This window comes from Coptis chinensis, chromosome 6 (assembly GCF_015680905.1).
Source record: "Coptis chinensis isolate HL-2020 chromosome 6, ASM1568090v1, whole genome shotgun sequence".
Classification (NCBI taxonomy): domain Eukaryota; kingdom Viridiplantae; phylum Streptophyta; class Magnoliopsida; order Ranunculales; family Ranunculaceae; genus Coptis; species Coptis chinensis.
This window is the reverse complement of record NC_141461.1, coordinates 35,908,910-35,932,915: the sequence shown is the minus strand read 5'-3', so window position 1 is coordinate 35,932,915 and position 24,006 is coordinate 35,908,910. Positions and strand designations below refer to the sequence as shown.

General features: G+C 39.2%; 1 protein-coding gene across 1 annotated transcript; it reads left to right on the top strand.

The window, feature by feature from the left end:
• Nucleotides 1-2,094: 2,094 nt before the first annotated feature.
• POK2 (phragmoplast orienting kinesin 2) lies at nt 2,095-23,697 on the top strand. The gene is made up of 37 exons (XM_086565638.1): nt 2,095-2,432; nt 2,501-3,191; nt 3,282-3,437; nt 3,518-3,601; nt 10,663-10,782; nt 10,875-10,988; nt 11,073-11,165; nt 11,289-11,449; nt 11,540-11,614; nt 11,723-11,810; nt 11,897-11,955; nt 12,039-12,102; nt 12,193-12,258; nt 12,334-12,525; nt 12,738-12,842; nt 12,935-13,170; nt 13,253-13,322; nt 13,406-13,471; nt 13,727-13,806; nt 13,957-14,038; nt 14,123-15,961; nt 16,098-16,559; nt 17,581-20,145; nt 20,235-20,342; nt 20,426-20,586; nt 20,693-20,780; nt 20,948-21,022; nt 21,122-21,364; nt 21,436-21,534; nt 21,691-21,762; nt 21,845-21,903; nt 21,999-22,110; nt 22,194-22,304; nt 22,528-22,698; nt 22,838-22,903; nt 23,078-23,197; nt 23,290-23,697. Exons 2-37 carry the CDS (start codon nt 2,502-2,504, stop codon nt 23,425-23,427), a joined length of 9,090 nt encoding a protein of 3,029 aa, XP_086421764.1. The 5' UTR covers nt 2,095-2,432; nt 2,501; the 3' UTR covers nt 23,428-23,697.
• Nucleotides 23,698-24,006: the final 309 nt, after the last annotated feature.

Sequence of the window (24,006 nt, the reverse complement as noted above, 5' to 3'; positions counted from 1 at the left end):
ATCATCGTAATTATTTAAAATAAAATAAAAAAATTCAAACATTCGATACATATTTAGCAAAAAATGCAACATCCATTTAGTTTCAATAAAACCAAACTAAAAAAAAATTACAAAAAAAACGACATTTTAGACATTTCATCAAATATCTAGCGCACTTTATCCAACTTCATTTCAATCCAAAATAATCAACAAATTCATCTACGCAATCGCTCGAAGTTCTTTTACGCATTTAATCAAAAACAGCAATGCACTTTACAATCATTTAAATCAACATTAAACCAAGAATAACTAAAAATTCAAACGTTAAAAATTCAAACCCCATTGCAGAGTAACAATTAATATAATTTTTTATAAAAAGCTGCAATCTCAGAAATCAGAATTTGAATCAAACTAAAAAATAAACCATTAAGGTTTTTTCAAATATACAAGTTAGTTTTTTCAAATTTATCCAATTTAATTTACAAGAAACCATAAGAACAATTACCTAACTTAATTTACATAACAAATTGCGAAAAATAAAAGTCAAAATTGAAAAATAAATTGAATGAATGACAAGAGGAGTAGATGAATATCGAAATGTCCGAATTGAAATTGAAAAAGAAGATGAAATGTGCAAATTGAGAGGAGCAGGAGAGAGTGCCAATGTTTTCTATTTTGAAAAAGAAGAAGCTATCAGTTTTTTTTTTTTTTTTTTTTTTTTTTTTTTTTTTTCGAGCCAGTTCCAAAAAGTGGGGTGGGAGTGCTTTGGATGGTGGGGTGGATGGAAAATGTCTTATTAAATGGAGGGGTGGCAGTACCATAGATTTAACCAAAGAGGTGCTAGTCCCATTTTATGGGGTGTCAATACCGTGACACTAAAAAAATAGATAATGTTTTTTGAGAATGATCTGCTGATAAATACAACACCGATAAATAATCCAAAGCTCATTATAAGGCCCTAAAAAGTTAATTAAAATAGAGGTTTGTCGATTGTGATGGTTTTGTTAGAGAACATTTGTTCTTTTGTTAGTGTTGACTACACATGGCTCACTCCACGTCTCTCGTGACCAGAGAAAACACATCAAAATACAACACAGGTTATTTGAACTTCATTTTTCCCCCTTAGGGTTAACTAGTATTACTCCCCCCAACACACGGTAAATTTGGTCCTAAGTAAATTTAAACATTTTCTTTTCTTTTTGAAACCAATGAGGGCATTTGTGTCATTTTCAGTTGCTTGACTTGAAAGTCAACAATCAATCCAAGTTGACCATGTGTTTAGGAGGGAGACCCTAATTTCTCATATAGTAGGAAGAAAATCCTAATTGGGTCATCTAGGGGGTAATACTAGTTAACCCTTCCCCTTATATGCAAATTAGCTTGGCTTGAGCCAAGTAGAACAACTAGGTTAACATTAATTCCATGCCAGCAAAGACATGTTTAGGACCTTAGGATCTTATGTGTTGTATGGCTTAGATCTATTGTAAAATGTATTGTATAACCTATCCGTTATATGAATTCCACTTAAACGAACTCCAAATAAACTCCACCCTGAAAAACAATGAATTATAATTTGATTTTTGGTGGAGATGTTATTCCCATAATGTAGATCATCCTTAGAAAAAATCAGCATTTTTGAAGATGTCTAGACGTATCAAAATTTATTTATAGTGTTATAAAAATATCCAACGATCTAGATTTTTTAAATTTCAAAACAACTTTTGACAAGGTTAAATATTTTCGTTTGGACTGATTTTTTGTAGGAAAATTCTCTATTATGAGAAGACTATATTCACCAAACATCAGCTCTCAATTCATTTATAAATCCACTTTAGGGAGTGGAGGTTCATTTAGAGTTCATATAACGGGCTCGATTGTATAAATTCCATTCCATCCCGACTTCACAACTATATAACTAGCACATGACAACACTTGCTAACCTCAAAGTTACACAGTGAAGAGTGACACCATTACATTGGTAAGCTCTTTTGTGCTTAACAAAGTAGGTTTGGACTTGTTATTATCTCCAAAGTTACCTTGCATTAGGATTTGGGAATGCCCTAAGATCATGTTACATTGAAACTTTTAAATCAGCAATTCAAAAATTCAAAACCTTATCTAGCCGTTTATAAAAAACAGGCGTCATATGATATGTCCAAATAATCATTGATACTTTAATACATCTGTTTTCCGAAATCCCCAACTTACCCTCAATTTCAAATCCCAAACGAGCGGTTTTTCTCTCTTTCAAATCAAATGAAAATCTCCACCGTCCATTTCCAAGATTCCCAATCCCAATAAAAGAAAAAACTTGACTTAACTCACCCACTCCATTTCTCTCAGCTCAAAAAGAAAACCACATGTTTTCAAGACTCCCCTCAAATCCCAATCTAGGGTTTCTTCTCCCACACGATTTCAGGCCTTCATAAACTCTTTCTCAATTCATCATTCAGGTAAACAAAATATCACTTCATTTCGTATAATTTCATTAATTTCGTCATATTTATTGTTTGTTTAATAGGATGTTGAAGGATTTGAAATTTTTCCGTCGAAATAATGGAAAGAAGAATGATAGTAGTAATGAAGAAATTGAGAATGTACCTGTAAACCCTAGTAGTGATTCGTTTATGGGAAAGCAAGTGGGGAATGATGTAACTAGGGCACCTTTGAATATAATTCAAGAACCATTTCAAATACCTAAGAGTGTAATTGAGCAAGATTTGAGTGGTAGGAATAGGTTTGATAAAACACCTACTAAAAAAAGTGGTAATGCTAGTGTGTCGGGGTTGAGGACACCGGATAAACAAGGTGGGGGGTTTTCGTCCAGGAATAAGTTTGGGTGGGTGCAAAAGAATGAGGGTGGTGAGATGCGGGATGAGGGGAAGAATGATGTGATATGTATGAGCCGGGGTTTGACTAATATGACTCCACGTTCGGTACGGTCTGTTGGGAGGAATGTGAACAGTTATACGGAATGTAGTTCAACTCAAAGTACGCCGACTAAGAGTGTTACGAAGCCTCCGAATCCTGGGGTGGCTTCCTTGAGTAGCGCTCGACCTCCTGTGAGTTATGGAGCACGGGCAGCGAATTTTGCTGCACTGACAAAAGGAGTTTCCGTAAACTGTGCTCCGCCTATGGTTGTTAATACAGTTGAAGTGCCTTATTTTGAGATGAGAGAGGATCCATCGTTTTGGATGGATCATAATGTACAGGTTATCTCCTTTCCTGTCTTTTGTTTTGGAATTAATGATGCTGAGTTTTTATTTAGTTTGTTATGCTGATGAGTGATTGCAATTTTACAGGTTTTAATACGTGTCCGTCCACTTAATAGTATGGAGAGGAATTCACAAGGTTACAGTAGGTGCTTGAAGCAGGAAAGTGCACAAAGCATTGCTTGGATTGGGCAACTAGAAACTCGGTTCACTTTTGACCATGTAGCGTGTGAAACAGTCAACCAGGTCAGTCTGCAACCAAAGAACAACAAAATTTAGTAGTTGATGTTCTCAACTCGTTGACCGTCTTTTGGATATTGATGCAGGACATGCTTTTTAGAGTAGCTGGTCTGCCAATGGTTGAAAATTGTTTGTCTGGATACAATAGCTGTATGTTTGCTTATGGCCAGGTACATTTGAAACTTTTAGGTTTCTTGTCTGGATATACATCCTATAGCTGAATGAAACAACATAACTATAAGCAGTAAACACTCTTCCTGAATGAATTATATCAACCTGGCCATTTGGGAGGGATTTATTAATTTTTTTTCGATATCCCTTAATTCATTATGTTTTTGAAATCATTGTAAGAGCCTTGGTGCTTGCGTCAGGGCGATTCTCATAATAAAAATCCATGGAACTTTGTGGTCCCTACTTACTGCAAGTGATTTTTAATTGCTTATGGCTTGCACACATAGGCATGACAGTTATCTGAACAAAACCCGTAGGTACAAAGACTAGATTACCATACAAGGTGAAGACTGACCTTAAATTTGCTGAAACTGCAGTTGCATTGAAATGAGAAAAACACCATTAGAGAATGGAATTAAAAGCAATGCACGAAGAGCAGAAAATCAGACGACTCATATGCTAAAACTCAATGAATCATCAGAAAGCGAAATAACAATTTCAGAAATTGTGAGAAAACGAGAAAAATACCTGATAAACTTTGAGAACGAGGTGGAGGGATGAAGATGGAGAGCATATTGAGACCGAACGAGAGAGGAGATATGAGGGAGAAAGAAAGGGGAAATTCTGATGAGGAAGTGAAGAGGAGAGGAAATTGGAGAAGAGGAAACTAAAGAAATTGAGGACAGTACATGACAAAGAATTTTTATTTGTGACCTGATCCAAGAGACATTGTCAAATTAAGGGCATTTGTTTGTGATTTTCAAGGAATTTACTTTTGGTTCTATCTTCCATATTTTGCATTTCAAAGGATCCAAATGGTGGATGCTGGATACTGAAGCACTAGTACCTTCATTTCAAATTTTGGAAATAGCTGTTAATCTGTCTGAGAGCTTTAGGATCTCGAATTAGGTTGCCTTTCATATAATCTGTCTAAGAGTTTTGCTCTTAATGAGTGCCGGGAGTTCTTACAATGGGAAAAAACAATCTGTCTGACCCCCACCTCCTTTTTATTTATTCATTTAACTTCTCTTCCCCATCTTTTACTCCTTTTCTTTCTGTTTCTCTTCTCTGCCGCTTCCCTTCCCTGTCTTTTTTTTTCCCTTCCTTCCTTTCTCACTCCGCTCCTTCTCCTCCGGTCGTGCCCACAGGACCGCATTTTATTGGTATTCATTCTACTAGGCACTAGCGTATTCTTTGTAGTCCCAAGATTTAGTTCCATACTAAATATGCTATCTAGATACTGTCTGCATTTTTTTTAATAAAACCAATTTGATTTGAGTTATTATAGTCCAGGTACATTAGTTCATAACATCCTATAGCGTGTGTGTGTGTGTGTTTCATAGTGTTTTTTTTTAATAGTTTTTTAGTTTTAGTTTTGGCCTTGGTATTAACTTGGATTCATACCTAATATCTGTAAATGTCCTTTATAAGCTATGCATATTATGCTATAGCCTGTGTGAATGGGCCACTCACTATTAAAAGATGGGGATCAGCATAACCGACCAATTTTCTTTCAAACAAACCATTAAAAAGTACACTCTGTGAAAAACATTTAAACATTTGATGGTCCTATGGAGGTTACAAAACTGAATCATTTGTACACAACTTTGCTTTCTCCCGCCAAGCCTTTGTTATGTTCCTAATCCAATGGAAAATGCAAACGTTTTTTCAAGTTTCTTTTTTGGGTCCTTTCCTAAATTAATTTATACTTTTGATTTTCTAGGACATTCTGGTATCGTTCTTCTTGGTTTTACTCTTGCTTTGTTTCTTGTTAGGGACTTCACTTATTTACTTGAATTGATTGTAAGTAAACCTTTTGAAAACCCTTCTTTGTCCCCAAAATTGAGAAGAATTCACTTTACTCCCCCCCTCCCCCTCCTCTCTTATATTCCTGATGCATGCACTCTGTAGTTTAGCAACTTAAATTTTTTCATGTTGTAGAAAGAGAGACAGTAAAAGTTAGGTCTCAAAGTAAGACCCATCTTCTATTTATAATAACAGAGTTACGAAAAGTATAGGCCAATAGACTAATAATTACAATAATACCCCCGTTTCCGAAGATATCCAATAGACCCAAATTTTGCCAATGGAAGAGCGAAGATCGCCAGTCCCAATTGGTTTGGTAAGAGTATCGGCAATCGCGCCTTTAGTCCTAAACAAAGGATCGGGAGACAATCCCAAAGACGAACTTTCTCCCGAAAAATGCACATCAATCTCTACGTCTTAGTCCGCTCATGTAGATCAAATCTGGTTAAATGGATGGCGGCTTGATTGTCCGCGATGAAAGACGGATGATCCGGATCGCGAAAACCAAGCTCTCCCAAAATAGATCGCAAACCACATAATCTCACAAGTGCCAAAGCCGGGGCGATACGATACGATACCAGATGATCCGAGACAACAGATTGCTTCCGGCTTTTCCATGAGATAAGGTGATTCCCACGAAAAGCACATAAAAGCGGTCCAGAGTGGAACGATCGTCAATAACCTCCATAATCGAATCGGAGTAAGATTCTGGGACCCCGTGGAACCGGTCGAACATAGAAGAGACCTAAGCCGGGGCAAGACTTTAGGTATTTCCAGAATATGCTCCACCGCATCCATATGAGATTGACGCGGAGCATGCATGAACCCGACTAACTCTGCTTTCAAAGATAAAGCAATGTCCGGTCTAGTATTAACTAGATAAATAAGACGTCCAACAAGGCTACCGATAAGTCGATGGATCCGACAATAATGGTCCATCGTCCCAACTAACCTACCGTTAGGCACCATAGAGTAGAAACCGGTCGACAACCCAAAGATCCCCTCGTATCAAGATCTAGAACATACTTTCGTTGAGATAAAGAGATTCCCCGGGACTACGCGGCAATCTCAATGCCAAGAAAGTAACGTCATGGACCCAAGTTTTAACCTCAAAAGACTTCCCAAGAGGATTCCTTAATTTGTACAATGCCCGATGATCGCCTCTCTCGTAATAATAATGTCGTCCACATATACAAGCGGATAAGTGCCCCCCAGTTCAACGAACAAACAATGTATGGTCCGAGTGGCACCGGTAAATCCATATCAGAAGCACAACCTCGCCCCATCGAACCCAAACTCGTGGTGACCGCTTAAGCCCATATAAGGACTTCTACGAAGTCGACAAACTTTCCTAGTATACTCCCCTCACCACGAAAGCCCGGTGGGGATCCATGTAAATCGTCTCTCGGCCTCCTCCGTGAAGGAAGGCATTCTTCACATCCAACCGATGAAGAGGCCAATCATAAGAGGCGACCGGGGAAATAAGAAGTCGAACAGATTTTAACTTGGCTCACGGAGCAAAGGTCGCACCAAAGTCACGTCCCGTGCACTGTAAAATCCCTTTAGCAACCAAACGGGCCTTATATCGCTCAACCGTCCATCCGCCAAGTACTTCATCAGAAAACCCATTTCAGATCCAATGGCGAAGTCTTGGGAGGTAAAGCAACCATTTCCCAAGTCCGATTCTCGCCAGGGTCATCGTCTCACCGCGATAATGGGCTACCCAATGTGGATCTTCGCGTATCCGAATAGAGGAAACCGAAGTCGATATGTCCGATAGGAAGCGGATACACCGATAAAGAGACAAACCGCTTGATAGGATGGTTAATTGGGAAAACCGTTATTTGTCCGGGGATGCCCGGTCCGGAAGGAAATCGAGGGGCTCAACAAATGAGAGAATCAACGGGAGAGCAATCATAGGGGAGTCAAAAAGTAGGAGCAATCACGATGGGTAGATCACTAGAAGGTGAAGGAATGTTACCCGAGGCGATTAAGGCGAGCATGAAGCATGAGCATGAGCATGAGGGAGAAGTCGCGACGAGTATACACTGTAAAAGGTTTAGTAGGAGGGACCACCAAAGGAGTATTAAAGACGGGAATAGGATAAACGGTGGAAGAAGCCCTCCTGGGGAAAACAAAGATTCCCGCATGTATAAGGACCAAAATATGCACTATGCTTTCGACAAATGTGACATCCAAGGTATGATAGAAGCTTGACGACTAGGTGGATGATAACAACGATACCCCTCGACATAGGGAATACCCTAGAAAGACACACCAATGGATTTATCATCCAATTTGGTTCGCGTAGGCCTTTTATCATGAACATAGCAAACACGTACAAACACCCGGGAATAATGGGAAACGAACACGACCGGGTATACAACTTCAGAGGGGCCTTTACCATTAAGAACTCTACCGGGTGTCGCGGTTTCGGCGTAGAAACGGTAAGAACCGCGATAATGCCGTAGGGGAGGAACATGCATACCTTGCAACAAACACCGAACTACATCCATAAGACTCGATTTTTTCGCTCAAAGAACACCATTTTGCTCCGGGTGTATAAGACAGTCGATTCTTTGAAGATACCCCCCTTGGTTAAGACGGGCGACAAATTCGTTGAAACATACTCCTTCGCGATTATCGGACCAAAGTCCGCGAACCACGATATTGAACCGAAGTTTTAATGAGTTGGAGAAACCGAGTGAAAATAGGGAGAACTTCGATTTCTTGCGGCGCAAATAGATCCAAGTACACCGAAAGTATGGTCATCTATAAAGGTCACGTAGTACTTATGGCCGAGAGGGTAGTCCGCAGGAGAAGGACCCCAAACATCCGTATGAATCACATCAAACATACAAGGAGATCTAGAAAGGCGAGGAATATAAGAATTACGCATTTTAGACAAAAGAACAAGTATCACAATGAAAAAGAGTATTTTGCATGCTTTTATTAATTCAGAAATAAAGTACATAGATACTTGAAGTTGACATGGCCCAACCGAAAGCATGCCAACTTTTCAAAGACTCGTGAGAAAACAAATAACGGCCCGACATTACAGCAACACACTAGCATGCAAACTTCGATCATCGGTGGAACAGTCTTCGGGACAAGGGGGATCTCCAAAGTAGTATAGTCCAAGATGCTTTCATACCGCCAAAAATCTGCTTGCATCGGGTTTTAACAAGAATGGGGTAAGAAAACAATGAATCGATGATAATCTTTAGCAAGACGACTAACGGATAACAAAAGCTTGCTAAGTGAGGAACATGTAAGACCGACTCTAAAAAGAGATAGCGGGGGATAATCAACAAGACTTTACGGGTAATAGTGGTGTATGAGCCATCCGCAAGCGGACATGATGTGAAAAGGGTGTGCTATCGACAATAATCTAGACTCACCGTATGATCATTTGCCCCGGAATCAGGACCCAACCGGATGGAGGCGAACGAATATGGAACGCATGATAGTGTACCGGGCGGCGATCATATGGCGTAGTACTAGATGTCCCCCCACGTAGAGACATAGCATGCATAAAGGCGATCAATCTGTCTTTGGGTAAAAGTCCCGTAATCCTCGAAACTCCCCAAATGATGACTACCGTAAATATCGGCAATAGTCGCAATATTTTAGGTTTGTCAGCCTCCTAAGCCCCTCGACCCCCTCTTGGGGGCCGAAGCTCGATGCAACCGATAGCAACTATCAATAAGGTGGCCACCCCTTGCAATGATCGCAAAAGCGCCCACGAGTGTTCCCGGATGGAACAAGAGAACGAAAGCCAAAAGACTTTGGTCGAAAGTAGCAACAAACGCCATCCGATCGTGAAAGACGGTTGCATCGAAACCACCGGAGAAGAAGTAATCCGAACACGACGCCATGTTTCTCAATAATGGCATACGCCACCAAGAGATGGAAGAGGTGCGATTATTGAGAACTTGAGTCGCGAATGGCTTCAAAATCGAGTGAAGACCAATAAGGAACCGATGAACTCTCTGTTTCTCCTCACGCTCAAGAGCCCATAATAGTAGGTGTCATACCGGAATACTTGGATAGGGAAGTGTAAGTAGAAAGCTCCTCCCGCTTCTTCTTCAAGTACCCAAAGTAAGCTAAGGCAAGAAAAGAGCCCCCCCGTGGTAGCAACTCACGGTAGAGCTCATAAATTCGAACCTCATTGTTCGTAGTAGCATACATTTCGAGAGAGAGCAGCCCACCCTGAACCATCACAATCTCATAAAAGGTAAAAACATCTCTCATAGACATCGCTCCATAGAGTTGAACAACCAACTTAGAATCATACACGTTGGTCATGGACCAACTATTGTAGGTAGGTCCAGATTAATTGGACAAATCATCTTGTTGGGAACAAGCCAATCCATCTTCCCTTTGGCCCCCAAAAAAAAGCGAAACGAAAGCCCATTAAGAAGAGCGGTAGTAATTTTCTTCGAAGAAGAGAAATTATTCAACAAGGAGACATCATCCGTACCTTTAGAGTCGTTATCCGTCATGATAAGGGATATAGTGCAAAGAATAGTACCTTGATGTGAGAAAAAAAGTTATAATCGCCGGAAACCTGCCGGAAAAATGTGATAAACGCCGGAAACCTACCGGAAAACTGTGATAAACGCCGGAAACCTACCGGAAAACAGTAGGAGGCAGCACAAGTCAGGCGCTCAGATGAGCAGCTCACTGGCACAGGTCAGGCGCAATATGCGTCGCTGCCCGAGCCAGGAAGAAGGAAGGGGGTGGCGGCTAGGGTGGTGGCTAAGGGTGGTGACTAGGGTTTGATCTCCTTACTTCTCTTCTTCTTTTTCGATACCATGTAGAAAGAGAGACAGTAAAAGTTAGGTCTCAAAGTAAGACCCATCTTCTATTTATAATAACAGAGTTACAGTGTACATAGGTTGGGCCCAAGTATAGGCCCAATAGGACTAATATTACAATACATGTAGAGTCATTCCTAGGTAGGGTAGGTCGTAGGTGTAAGAAATGTGGCAATTGGGAATAGTCATTTGATCTTTCCCCCCTCTTACATTTGGGGAGGGGAACAGGTATAATGCTTTTCTTTGTCTACGCCTTCAAAGCATGACATTGGGGTGTGCATGGTTTTCTGATCTTCAAAAACACCTACATGTGTTCAGGTCTTTTATAATGTCTGAATCAGTTGTACAAATTTGATAGTGAATTAGGTTCACCAAGGTGAACTATGGTGCTTTTTTTACCTTGCATCTGATCTATGAATGGATTTGCTCTCTAGACGGGAAGTGGGAAGACATATACAATGCTCGGTGAGATTGACGAGTTGGAAGTAAAGCCCAGTCTAGACCGTGGGATGACACCACGCATATTTGAATTCTTGTTTGCCAGAATCAGAGCTGTAAGTTGCATTCTATCTGACCGTTCTCAGTTTATCATCTTTTGAACATGTCAAACTGACTGCATCTTTGTGTTTGATCTTTCTTATCATAGGAAGAGGAAAGTCGAAGGGACGAAAAATTAAAATATAATTGCAAATGTTCTTTCTTAGAGATATACAATGAACAAATTACAGATCTTCTAGATCCATCATCAACAAATTTACTTGTAAGTTGAGAATCTCTTGTTGGATTGTTATGTATAAAGTTTGTATTGGCCATTAAATATGCTTATCTTAATGTAAATTTGTAGCTGCGCGAGGATAATAAGAAGGGTGTTTACGTTGAAAATCTAACAGAGTATGAAGTTCAGACCGTGAATGATATTCTTAAGCTTCTGACTGAGGTAACTGGACCTGTTTCTTTCTCATTTGGATTGAAGCTGCTTTCTTATTTAATTACCGCCAGTGCCTTGTCCATCCATATGCTCCTCTTTTTTGAGCACTAAACCATCTCCTCTGTCAAGTAGGGTGCTGCGAACAGGAAAGTGGCAGTAACAAACATGAATAGAGAGAGCAGCAGGTCACATAGTGTCTTTACATGTGTGATTGAGAGTAGGTGGGAAAAAGAATCGACTACTAATTTACGGTTTGCAAGACTAAACCTTGTAGACCTTGCTGGTTCCGAAAGGTAAGCTTCATCTGGTGCTTCTTGAAGTACAAAGCTTCTGAGCACGTTTCAGTTTCAGCTTCCATTACTAAGAACCACTACTCAAAGCAGGCAGAAAACCTCTGGTGCTGAGGGGGAGCGCCTAAAGGAAGCTGCCAACATCAATAAATCATTGTCAACACTTGGGTACTATATTCATACCAAATTCCTTTCAACTATCTTTCTCTCAGATTCTGAGATTGTTCCTATATGTTGAGTGTCTTGTTTATTAGTGCTGTCTATATTCATTTGCAGTCATGTAATAATGATGCTAGTGGATGTGGCGCATGGGAAGCTGAGGCACATACCTTACAGAGATTCAAGACTGACCTTTCTTCTTCAAGTTAGATTCTAGATTTAATGTTTTAAGACTTGTTGATTTACTGTTATAAGGCGTGATCTTAAAACTTGTCGTTGAACATGTTACAGGAATCGCTTGGCGGAAACTCAAAAACAATGATAATTGCTAATGTTAGTCCATCAATCTGGTAGGTCTTGATATTTACGATGTTGTTTTTCTAATTTTTGTTGTATTGTTATCCTTTTGTTTCTGACAGGCCTTTGCTTGCAGCTGTGCAGCGGAAACATTGAGCACACTCAAGTTTGCTCAGCGGGCAAAGCTTATTCAAAACAATGTACAGCTCTTGCAGTTACCTCATAATTGGTTAAGATATTGTGACCATCGACTATTTTTTTTAGCTGATATTTTATGTTTGAAATCCAAGGCTGTCATAAATGAAGATGCTTCAGGGGATGTGAGGGCATTACAACACCAGATACACCTTTTAAAGGTCTTTAGAACTACCACTACCTGCATGAGATTTCTCCTGCTGTGTATTGTTAATAACATATGTTTTATAAAACAGGAGGAGCTTTCTCTTCTCAGACACCGGAATGTGTCCAGGTCTCTCTCTTTTCGTTCGGCATCCTTAAGAGATACGGATGAGGAAGGGCATGATGTATCTTCAGAAGAGATAACTGAAATGGCGCACGACAGTGCTGATGATGGTTGTCATCAGTCTCCATCTTTTGGCATTGTGAGAATGTCCACTAAGCAGGTATCTTTCTCTTACTTGGCACTTTTATGTGCACACAGAACTGTAAAGGACATAACTTGAGACTCTCTCTCTATTTGTTGTCACTCTGTCAACCCTATGGTGTTCATATGTTTTGACATGCTTTAATATATTCCATGTGACTAAGTTTAGTCACTTCATATCATCTGATACGGATAAGAATTATGGTGGGATCCATCTTGTAAATGTATCAGTTAAAATCTCTAGAGGCAACACTTGCTGGTGCCTTGAGAAGAGAAAAAATGGCAGATAGTTCTATCAAGCAACTTGAAGCTGAAATTGAACAGTTAAACCGCTTGGTAAGTTTCTTTTCCTTTTAGCAGGACTTTGGGGTTTTGTGTTTCCGTCCCATTTGGAAATGTTTTTCACTCTAGGACTCATTGCTTCTTAGGTTCACCAAAGAGAGGAGGATACTCGTTGCTCTAAAATGATGTTGAGGTTCCGTGAAGACAAAATACAAAGAATGGAGTCATTACTAGATGGTTCCATGCCTTCGGATGCATATTTGCTGGAAGAGAACAATGTTCTATCTGAAGAGCTTCAGTTGCTTCGAGCTAAAGTTGATAGGAACCCAGAAGTTACTCGCTTTGCTTTGGAGAATATTCGGCTTTTGGACAAACTTAGAAGGTTAGTCGCTTTATCCCATTGGTACATACTCTGATGCCCTAATTATCTGATCGCCTGTGCAACTTGCATTGTGTACTTGTAGATTTCAAGACTTCTATGAAGAAGGAGAAAGAGAGATGCTATTGGCAGAAGTATCTGAACTGAGGGATCAGGTATTGCAGAATTTGAGATGAAATTACGGGGTTGTAATGTTTCCCTTTGTATGCTTAGCCAATAAAAACTTATTTGTTTACAGATGCTTCAATCTTTAGATGGGAATAAAGAGCAGTCCAAACATTTAAATGTCAATATGCCATATCAGGTCAGTCATCTTTTCCCTCCTAGATACCTGTTTGGCCTGTTTTTCCACTTTATCCAAACGACACAACATTTATAATCTCTCTCTCTCCAATAAGTGAGTTGCTCTATCCTTCATCCTGGAAAATTCTTTCTATGTTGGGTACATTGTGCTATAGTCGTTATCAGAGAATATCTTTAGTTTATCGTAAATCACACCATAAAGTGTATCATATCTTGTTAGACTATCATTTCTCACTGCTGCCATTCTTCTTTTCAGTTGAGACAAACCCATGAAGAATTAGAGCAGTGCCGGAATAACTTGAACTCTTGCTTGGAGATCAACAATAATCTCTCTAGGTGATTTAACTGTTTTTATTATTATTATTATAATTTTTAATATAGCACCCTTTAGTTCATGCAGGCTATAGCTGTTTTAATTGTTTGATCATGATTTATTGATAAGAAAATTTAGTTTGATCATGATAGTTTGTCCCTTTCCTTCCACAGGGAAATAAATGATCTTCAGTGTCAGTTGAACGTCCTCAAATCTGTACATCAAGATCAACATTTCGATGATGAACTTTTATTGGTAAATGTTAATTATTCAAGGTTTCTCGAGGTTTTTAATAAAATCATGCGTGCTTGCTAATTGGGTGAAAATTTAAATTTTAAGGAGTCTTTGCCAGAAGTTCAAGCATTTGAGACCCACTTGCACGAAGCAGTTCAGAAAGAGAAGGCTAAATGGAAGCATGAAGCAATAATGAAACACACTGAAGAAATCATGAATTTGCAATTAGAGCTAGATATACTCAAGATTATTCTGCAAGAAGAGAGATCTTCTCGCGGGGAGGTGGAGGAAAAGGCTGCAAGCTTAAGTGCAGACCTTGAGATGGCAAAGGAGAGGTGTTTGCAGATCAGCATGCATTGTGAAGATGTAGAGGACAAGTTGAACAATTCAAGGTCGGTTATTGAAGCTCTTGAATCCCAGGAGTTACTGTTGATCAATGAATTGGATGGTCTAAGGGAGAATAACAACCAGTTTTTGGAGCTTCTCGGTAAACAAGAGCAAGAGACCTCTGGTCTGAGGGAACAGTTTTCCTGTCAAGAGCTTCGAGATTTGCCATCATTAGAGCACTCAGAGAGTAAGGATACCACCTTGCAGGTTAAATTAACGAGAATGCTCGGTAAACAAGAGCAAGAGACCTCTGGTCTGAGGGAACAGTTTTCCCGTCAAGAGCTTCGAGATTTGCCATCATTAGAGCACTCAGAGAGTAAGGATACCACCTTGCAGGTTAAATTAATGAGAATGCAAGATTCTCTTGAAAAGGCTAAGAGAATGAACTTGTGGTATCAAAGCGATCAAGCATCTCTAGCATCACATGAGCAAGAAGCTGATGACGTTCGTAGACAGGTAGAAGCTGAAACAGCTGATGTTATTATCTGCTTGCAAGAAGAACTCACCGTTCTTCAACAGCAAGTCAAGGACTCCAGTGGAAAACAGATAGAGACCAAAGAGAGTTTGTTGCATTTTGAAAGTGAACTGAAAGACCTGAAAGAAAGGTTATGCTTGACTACTCAGGATAATGACAGGTTAAATGAACTAGTTCTGGAGAAAAATGAAGAGCTAAGAACAGTAACTGAAGAGTGGGAGAGATTTGCTTGTGAGATTGAAGAAGTTATCACTGATGGATATGGGGCAATTGAAGATGCTTCAGATCAGGTGGACTTAATTTCCAGTTCCTTCCCTCCAAGGACATGGATTCGCGAGCAGGTGGGACGAATTTTAAGGAACATCTCTGAGAAAGAATTGTTAATTGAAGAACTCCGGATATCACTGGAGGAGGCACAAAGCATTAGGATTGACATGGACTGGAAGCTAAGGTCTCTGCGAGGTGCTGCACTGGCCATTACTGAGGTACAACAACAAGAAAACAGTGAGAAGGAGGAAGATATTCTCCTATTGACTTCACAGTTAAGTGAAAAATCATCTGTTATAGCAGGACTAGAGAAAAAACTTGAGATAAGGGGTGATCAGGTGGCAAGAGCAGAGACTTGCTCTACAGTTGCTTTTGTAATTGTGAACAGATTATCTGAAATTGCATCTGATTATCTTGATGTGTTGAAGAATAAAGATACTCAGCTAAATGAGTCTATATCACTAAATCTGAAGAAGGAAGCTCTTTACCAAGACCAGGTCGCTGCTACTGATGGAGTGGAGCGACAGATTCAAGGTCTAAGAAGTGAATTAGAAGGCTCTGAAGAAAGCTGTATTTTGCTAAAACAGAAGCTCTCTGAGAGGGAGGAACACGTTCATCGCTTGGAAAGGAAGCTTGAAGATGTAGAGAAAGATATACTTCTGAAAACAAGGGAGAAACTTGATGAGTTTAAGTTAGGAGTTTCCACACTCAATATGTGTATTAACGAATACTCAGAAGAGGTAGGAATAGCTGAGAGAGTTCAGACACCAGGAAAGAAAGTTCCTAAATGTGCAGATGTTCATTCTGAAGGCCGGGTAAGCTAGTACTCATGCTTTCCTTTTACCCTTGAAAATTTGATCCCTTTTCATAGTTTTATGATATATTCCTTCTTTTATATAGGACACTAAGTTTATTGATTAATTGTATTTGCAATTTTGCACATTGCCACAGATTGAGGTTGAGACAAGTGAAGACATCAACAGAATAGAATCTCATGTTATTGGAGAGGTTACAAGTGGTATAACAGAGTGTTCTCTTAAAGTCAGCAAGGCTGTGCATGGCTCTCCACTTGAACAAGATTATCTGTTGTCTGGAAATACTTCCAAAGTTGTCTATGATAGGGATCTAACCATTCTTCTTCTGAGAAAGGAAATAGAGTCTGCACTGGAAAGCTTGAAAGGAGTACAATCCCAGATGGTCAAGCTACTTGAAGAGAAAGAAGAGATTAGCAATTCTGAGAAACAAAGTAAACGAAGCATGGAGTGCTTCATTTCACAATTACTTGCTCTACAAGCAGAGATTTGTGGCTCAGAGGAACGCCTTAAACTTAAAACATTGGAGTTAGAGCAAAAGCTCCAGAAACTTGAAAACTCAGCTGAAGAAGCCAGATTCTCTTGGCTCCAAAAGGAAGAGGTAATTTATTTGAATTTTCTTCACCGTAATCATTTCATCATATGTGCTATAGTAGTTGTTGGTTTCACTTTTCTTTTGCTGGGATTTATCTATCCTCTTTTTCCATTCCTATTCAGCTACAGTCTCGGCTATAGTGGAATGTTTAGGTCTTCTAAATAAATGCTGTCGTCTTAATAAGTGATACTGCCTGACACTAGGCATTTTAGAATACACAATTCTGTGGGTTCCCACAATTATATCACCCAAAAACTTATGAATCATTAGATTTGTGTGTGCAAGCGTGTATGGGCACACGTGTGTGCATGGATACTTTTCTGTTTTTTTTTTTGAAAATTCAAAATTGTAACTATTATCAGTGTTTCAATCACTGATTGGGTAGTGATTTTTAGGTCGTCCTAGCTCCCCTTGAGTTAGTTCTCGTGCCCTTGAATGTGTAATATTACCTCCGGCTATGTAATTAGTTTGATATCTCATGTTCATTTCCATTAGTGATAATAATTATCTGCTTTGCCTCTGGAATCTTTTCCGTATTTTTCTGATGATTAGGACTTATATAAAGGGAAGGAGTTTTTGAATTACGAACCAGGTAGTGGGGGTGGCTGGATACTTTTCTGTTTTTTTTTTTGAAAATTCAAAATTGTAACTATTGTCAGTGTTTCAATCACTGATCGGGTAGTGATTTTTAGGTCGTCCTAGCTCCCCTTGAGTTAGTTCTCGTGCCCTTGAATGTGTAATATTACCTCCGGCTATGTAATTAGTTTGATATCTCATGTTCATTTCCATTAGTGATAATAATTATCTGCTTTGCCTCTGGAATCTTTTCCGTATTTTTCTGATGATTAGGACTTATATAAAGGGAAGGAGTTTTTGAATTATGTACCAGGTAGTGGGGTGGTTGTGGAGGCCCCAGTGTAGTTAGTTCCCATGTCGATGATGTGCCGTCTTTGTTATCTTGTACACTTTATGGAATTGTGTTTACATGTCTTCTGGGGCTTATCTGATATTTTTTTATTGCGCATAGGAAGTCGACCTTGACCTGAATGATGCAAAGGAGGTTGCAATGCAGAAAACTACTGAGACTGCTAGTCTGCTTGCTAAATTTGAAGAGGCTCAAGAAACTATGAAAGACGCAGAGGTGATGGTAAATGCCTTGGTCATAGCAAATGACACTTCAAAGCTTGAAGTAGAAAGGCTAAAGGAAGTGGAGGTGAAATTAACAAAAGAGAGAGACATCTTAACAGATGAGGTTCAAACCTTAAGATTCTCTAATCATCAGAAGGATCAGTTGAATGCTGACCTAGAAAAGCAGTTCCTTTCAGATTTGTCAGACACTAGAAGCCTGGTTATGGCATTGGAGGATGTTGTTACAGATGTTCAAACTGTTTTCAAGGAGGATTTTGAGTCATTATTTTGTGATTTCCAGTGCTTCAAGTCCCAGATTGTACAGTCAACAAACTTAACTAGGTCATGGTTGGAGGATATCTGGTCTGAGATGATATTGAAAGATTGTGCCATGTCAGTGTTACATTTATGTCACATGGGAGTTCTGTTGGAGGCAGTGAATGGTCTAAATGCTGAGAATGGATTGCTACATCATGGATTGTGTGAATCAAACTCTATTGTTGCAGATTTGAAGGAGCACAATATTAAAGCTAGAAGAGAACTTGAAATGTGTCGAGTTCTAAAGGGGAAACTACTGGTTGATATCAAGAACAGTTATGATCGCATCTTGAGGAAAGAAGATGAAGCAGGAAGGCTAAGTGCCAAGTTGAGTTCTTTTGAGAAAAAGATATTGGATTTACAATTTCAAGAAGAGTTGATGCTGGATAGGTCAGACTCTATGGGGTCCGAACTATCTCTTTTGATGAAAGAATTGGACCTGCACAACTCAAATGCTTTGGAAGCCTTCTCAGCCCAGGAAAAACTTTTGAGAGATAATCAAGAGCTTACAAAATCTCAGTTTGAGTCTCTAACAACCGAGTTAATTAGCAAAGACTTTGAGTCTCTTATCTTCGCATCAGAGTTGTTACAGATGGGTCACGAAAGAGCTGGTTTGGTGAGCAAGGAAGAAAATTTAATTGCATTTCTTGAATATGTGAAGAAAGAACTCATTTCCCTTATGGTAGAAGCAGATCTAGAAAAGCAATTGTTTATGGATACAGAAGCTGAGGTTTCTCTTTTGAAGAAAGTGGTTCAAGAAACAGATACTCACAGGAATGACCTATCAGAGAAATTAAAGCAATGTACTGTGAGACTATTAGAGGTGGAGCAGGAGAAACATGCCCTTGAACATGATATCGAAGATAAAGTTACGAAGGAAATTTCTCTAAAAGCTTCAATCTGCAAACTTCAGACAGAGTTGGACCAGAAAGAAGCCAAAGTACTGGAGATTTGCTCCATTGAAGAGGTGAATGGTACTTTGAAAGATGAGGTGAGAATGCTCAAGGCTGACTATGACAAAGTATTTGATGATCTAGAAAAGAAGAAATCTGAGTTTGAAGATTCCTGTAGCCGCATTCATTGCTTTGATCAAGAAAACCAGAGATTGCAAGAAAAAAATTGCTATTTGGAAGATGGCATTGCCGTTCTACGAACTGATCGTGACTTGAGAAATGAAGAATCGAAGGATCTTCGGAATTCTCAAACAGTAATGGCAGAAGAGCTTAATGCAAAAGGGCAGGATCTTGAAATCCAAACAATTTTAATAAGTTCATTGAAGGAAGAAAATAACTCTTTGAAGAGCAAATTCATGTCTGTTAAGCAAAATAGTGAAGTGCTCCTTTCTTTGGTAAGCTCACATGTGAAAAGCTGTGCTGATTCGGTGCAGGCTATAGATTCTACTCAGAACAGAATGCTTCAAGTGGTGGACGGGGGGAATACTTCTTTGGTAGAGAAAATGTTTGATGAGATTTGTGAAAACAAACAGAGGGCATCAAACTTCATAATGGAGTGTGAGTGCTTGGAGAGACACATTGAAGAGCTAACCTCAGCAAATTTGTCTCTCCAAGTTGAATTGTTGAGGAAAGACGACGTCTTAAAAGGCTTGTTGTTTGATTTGAGCTTGTTGCAAGAGTCAGCTTCCAACACAAAGGACCAAAAAGACGAGGTTGAAGAAATGATGGCTACTGTTGAGTCCTTGGGAGATGACCTTGCACAAAGATCATTTGAGCTTGATGAAGCTGTGACCCACAGCCAAATGCTGGAGTCTCAGTTGCAGGAGAAACTCAATTTGATATCTTCTCTCGAGTTTGATCTCTCAAACAAGTGTGAGTCCCTGAAACTTGTTATGGATGAAAATGCCGAGTTAAAATCTAAATTGGAAGATATCTCATTATTGAAAGGTTCGGCCAAAGAGGAGCTAAAAGAAAAAGACAAAGTAATGGAGAGGTTAGAAGAGGAGATTTTTCTAATGGATAATTCTCTTGGTCAAATGAATGGTTTCCTTGAGGGTTTGAAGAATGACTTAAACGAAGTTACCTTTGAGAGGAACCGACTGAACTCTGAGGTAGGCATATTAAAAGAGAACTTAGAAATGACACAAGCTTTTGCTGAAGAAAAAGAAGCTCTTGCTGTTGAAGCTCAACAGGTATTTGCTGATATCTGGCTGGCTATATATTTTTAATCCTTGTCATATATGTCTTTAATACTGACTCACATCTTTTCTCTTAACTTCAGATTGCTGAATCAAGAAAGACATATGCTGAAGACAAGGAAGAGGAAGTGAAGCTTCTAGAAAGGTCTGTGGAAGAGCTAGAAAGTACAGTCGATGTACTGGAAAACAAGGTAAAGTAATTTTTTCCCCCTATGATTTGTTTAGTTAGTCATATTCTAGTTCTGATGCTTTGATCCGGCATCCACTTTGTTAGGTGGATATTGTGAAAGGGGAAGCTGAAAGGCAACGGTTGCTAAGAGAAGAACTAGAAACAGAGCTTCAGGTTATTAGAAATCAAATGCTTACTGTAACTACTGGCACAAGCTTGGATGTTGAAGCAAGGGATATTATACGTAGACATCCAGTGTTACAAAGGTTACAAATTTCTGTATTTTTTCCTTTTTTTTTACATATATATCATAAACACGTGTACATTGTAATCTTAGACCCACTTCACCATGTATCTTTTCTCTTTTTATAGTCTCCTCGAAGAGAAAGATAGAGAATTGCAGAAAATGGAAGTACAAATAGAAGTTCTTGAGAAGAATATAGCAGAGAAGAATGCTGAGGTGTGGCCTTTCTGTGGAAGTTCTAGTTATATTACCTTTCTTTTTACTTGTGTAATACAGTTGAAGCATTTGCATATAGGTCTCAGAATAGATGTTGCCAGTCTTTTTGCTACTACACATCCACGGCACCAATGAAGTTTTGGTTTTTGTTGTTTTTCTGCCTACAGATTTCCCAATGCAGAGTGCATATCTCTGAGCTAAATTTGCATGCAGAGGCACAAGCACACGAGTACAAGCAAAAAGTTAGTTAGAAATTTATTGCAAAGTGTCTCTAAGCGATTTGTTGGGATATGCCAGGCATTTTCCTCGTCCTAATTAAGTTTTTCTTTGAGTAATACCAGTTCAAAGCATTGGAAGCAATGGCAGAACAAGTGAAGCCTGATCATATGGCCTCTCACATCGCAAACGCAACGTCAACCAAACAGGAGAAGAATGCAGCTAAGACTAGAGGTTCAGGTTCTCCTTTTAAATGCATTGGATTGGGCTTAACGCAGCAAATAAACTCTGAGAAAAATGAGGAACTTACTGCAAGGAGGCTTAGGATAGAGGAGCTTGAAGCAGAAGTTGTAAGCCAAAAGAAAGAGGTTGGTTTTGCACCCTTTGTTCATGATTATCTTCCTAAGAGTGCGCCATGTTCTAAATTTGATTCTTCCAGGTATTCATGCTACATGCAAGATTAGCTGCTGCAGAAAGCATGACCCATGATGTAATCCGGGATCTGTTGGGTGTTAAACTGGATATGACCAACTACGCCGTAAGACCGTGAATCTTAATTATGTTTATAATGTTCTGTCCTTCGTGAATGCCATGATACAGAGAGAGTACATTATATAAACATCTTTCTTGCTGTTTAAACTCGTTACTTCTTGAAATCTTTGCGTAATATCTTTACAATTTCTCTTATTCCCAGTCACTATTGGATAATCAGCAAGTGCAAAAGATTACGAAGAAGGCTCAGGTCTACAGTGAATCCCCAGTAAAGGTTAGTTCAGGTGTGCTGTTAACAATAAGATAGGTCGTTTATAGTGGTTTGTGCTTGAATTTCTGTAAATGTGAAACTGCAGGAGCAGGGGTTTATCCAATTGAAGCAACAGCTGAATGAGTTTATTGAAGAGAGGCAAGGGTAAATTCACTACCTTGCAAGTTTCAATCTGTTGTCCGTGTAGTGTCAATTTATATTTGAGAAACATCTAAGTTACTTTTTGCATATACTTGTAGATGGTTAGAGGAAATTAACCGGAGACATGTAGAGATGGTGGCTGCACAAGTTGCATCTGAGAAGCTTCGTCAACGAGACCAGTTCCTCACAACTGAAAATGAGATTCTAAAGGTGCGTATGTGTTTTCAGAATTTGTAGTGTATTCTTCATTGATATTCCCTGATTTATAATTTAGCTCGTATAAATTTGTGTAGAAGGAGATTGCGGGTCATAAGAAGAAGGTGATGGAACTTGAAGATGAAGTGACAAAACTGTCGGGCCAACAAAACCTCCAGCAACGCATCCACCATCATGCCAAAATCAAGGCAGGAAATCTCCAAACTTCTTTTAACATTTTAACATTATGGTTTAGATATTCTAAATGCCAAATGTCAATTTGGCAGACAGTATAGTTTTTATGACTCATGTAGTCATGTTAGTTGAAGGAAATATGAATTTTGACTTGATTGGAATATACATAAAAAATGGGACCCCTATTTTTTTTTCAACGTTAAATTAGTTTTTAGCATGACATACTGAATGCAACAGGAAGAGAACAATTTGTTGAAAATACAAAACGAGGGTCTAAGCATCAAGGTGCGAAGAATGGAGATGGTACTTCCACGTCTGAGGGAAGAGCTTGTTTGCTTTCGTGCATCTAATGGGATGATTCTTTCTAGTGATTTTGACGAGGAACTCCGGTTGAATAACAAACTGAAGGTTGGTAACAAAATGAAGCAGTAATTTATTAGGCTGTCTTCAGCATGGACAAATTCATGTTGGTACTGAGTAATTGGATTGGTGTTTCACTATGTGGTGAGGGAGAGTTGCCTAACAGTCTAATAACAATATGTAACAGGAAAGTGAAGAGGAAAAACTCCAACTAGCACAGAAGCTATTGAGTTTGTCTACCAGCATTCTAAAGGTCAGTGCGAACTTCTCCGTACTGATGTAGGTCTAAACTAATTTAATGTTTGCACAAATAAATCAATTTCTCACTCCATTACGAATTCTTTCAGGTTTGCACTAATTATGTGATTTCTCATTGCAATTACGGCTTTTGTTGATTCACTAAGTTTTGTTGAAAACCATACTGCAGGCTGCTGGAATAACACGACCGGCAGCGGATGCAAGTATTCCTAGAGCAGAAGAAGCACTTGATCAGTTAAAAGATCAGATTGTCTCACTGGAAAGGGAATTACAGGATTTGAAATTTAAGGTAACTTTTTCGTATAAATATCATTTCCGGTAATGCTGAAGAACTGATGTTATGGCTGCAGAGCTAACAAATAAATTCTTTATATGTTGTAGAATAAAATTTACAGTGAAAGACTTCGGTTGTCTGAGCTGAAACAACGATCCTCACCACTAAGTTCAAGAGTAGGTGACAATTGTACAACTCCAGAAAGGGTATTGCAGACTCCTTTTCTCACTGATTTTGATCGATAGTCCTCACAACGGTTGAGAAAAGATGGCTATTATTCTGACTGTTAGCTTTTGGCTAGCAGTTTGAAGGCTTGAGTTGGCGGCACCTTATTTGTAATTAATATTTAGAGGTTACCTCTCTCGGTGATGCATTTGTAATTGGTTGAGTTGCCCACGTCATTCTTTTGTCAATGTAAATACTACTTGCGTATACGAGTGAAACAAAAATCAGAAGTTGCCTTCTTTTCTACATAGTTATGCAACTAAACTTTACAATGATAAATTGGTTCTTTCTGTTTTAACTGCAAAAGAAATGAGCCTGTGGATGAGAGCACTCGTTTGGACCGACCATAAAGTGACAATTTCCTGTACCTTTTCTTAATGTTATATTAGCAGACATGCTTCGATTCATTCCAAGCAAATCATATGGACTTCCAATCTCGACTTCCATAATTCTTGGCAGCTCTTCAAAACGCTCTGCCTCATTTGATGATGCAGCTTCAGCAGCTACAGTCGGTGTTGCAGGACCAATAAATAAATCATTGTCGTACTCAAATTCAGTGTCCGTAGCTCGGCCGTCGCTTCTGCTGAAGGCATTGAGCA

What these genes read in the sequence shown, in the direction of transcription:
- POK2 (XM_086565638.1), top strand. Translation starts at nt 2,502, where the DNA reads ATGTTGAAGGATTTGAAATTTTTCCGTCGAAATAATGGAAAGAAGAAT. An exon ending in TGTTTGCCAGAATCAGAGCT is followed by an intron (nt 10,783 to 10,874) that starts GTAAGTTGCATT and finishes TTCTTATCATAG; the next exon opens with GAAGAGGAAAGTCGAAGGGA. An exon ending in AATGTTAGTCCATCAATCTG is followed by an intron (nt 11,956 to 12,038) that starts GTAGGTCTTGAT and finishes CTTTGCTTGCAG; the next exon opens with CTGTGCAGCGGAAACATTGA.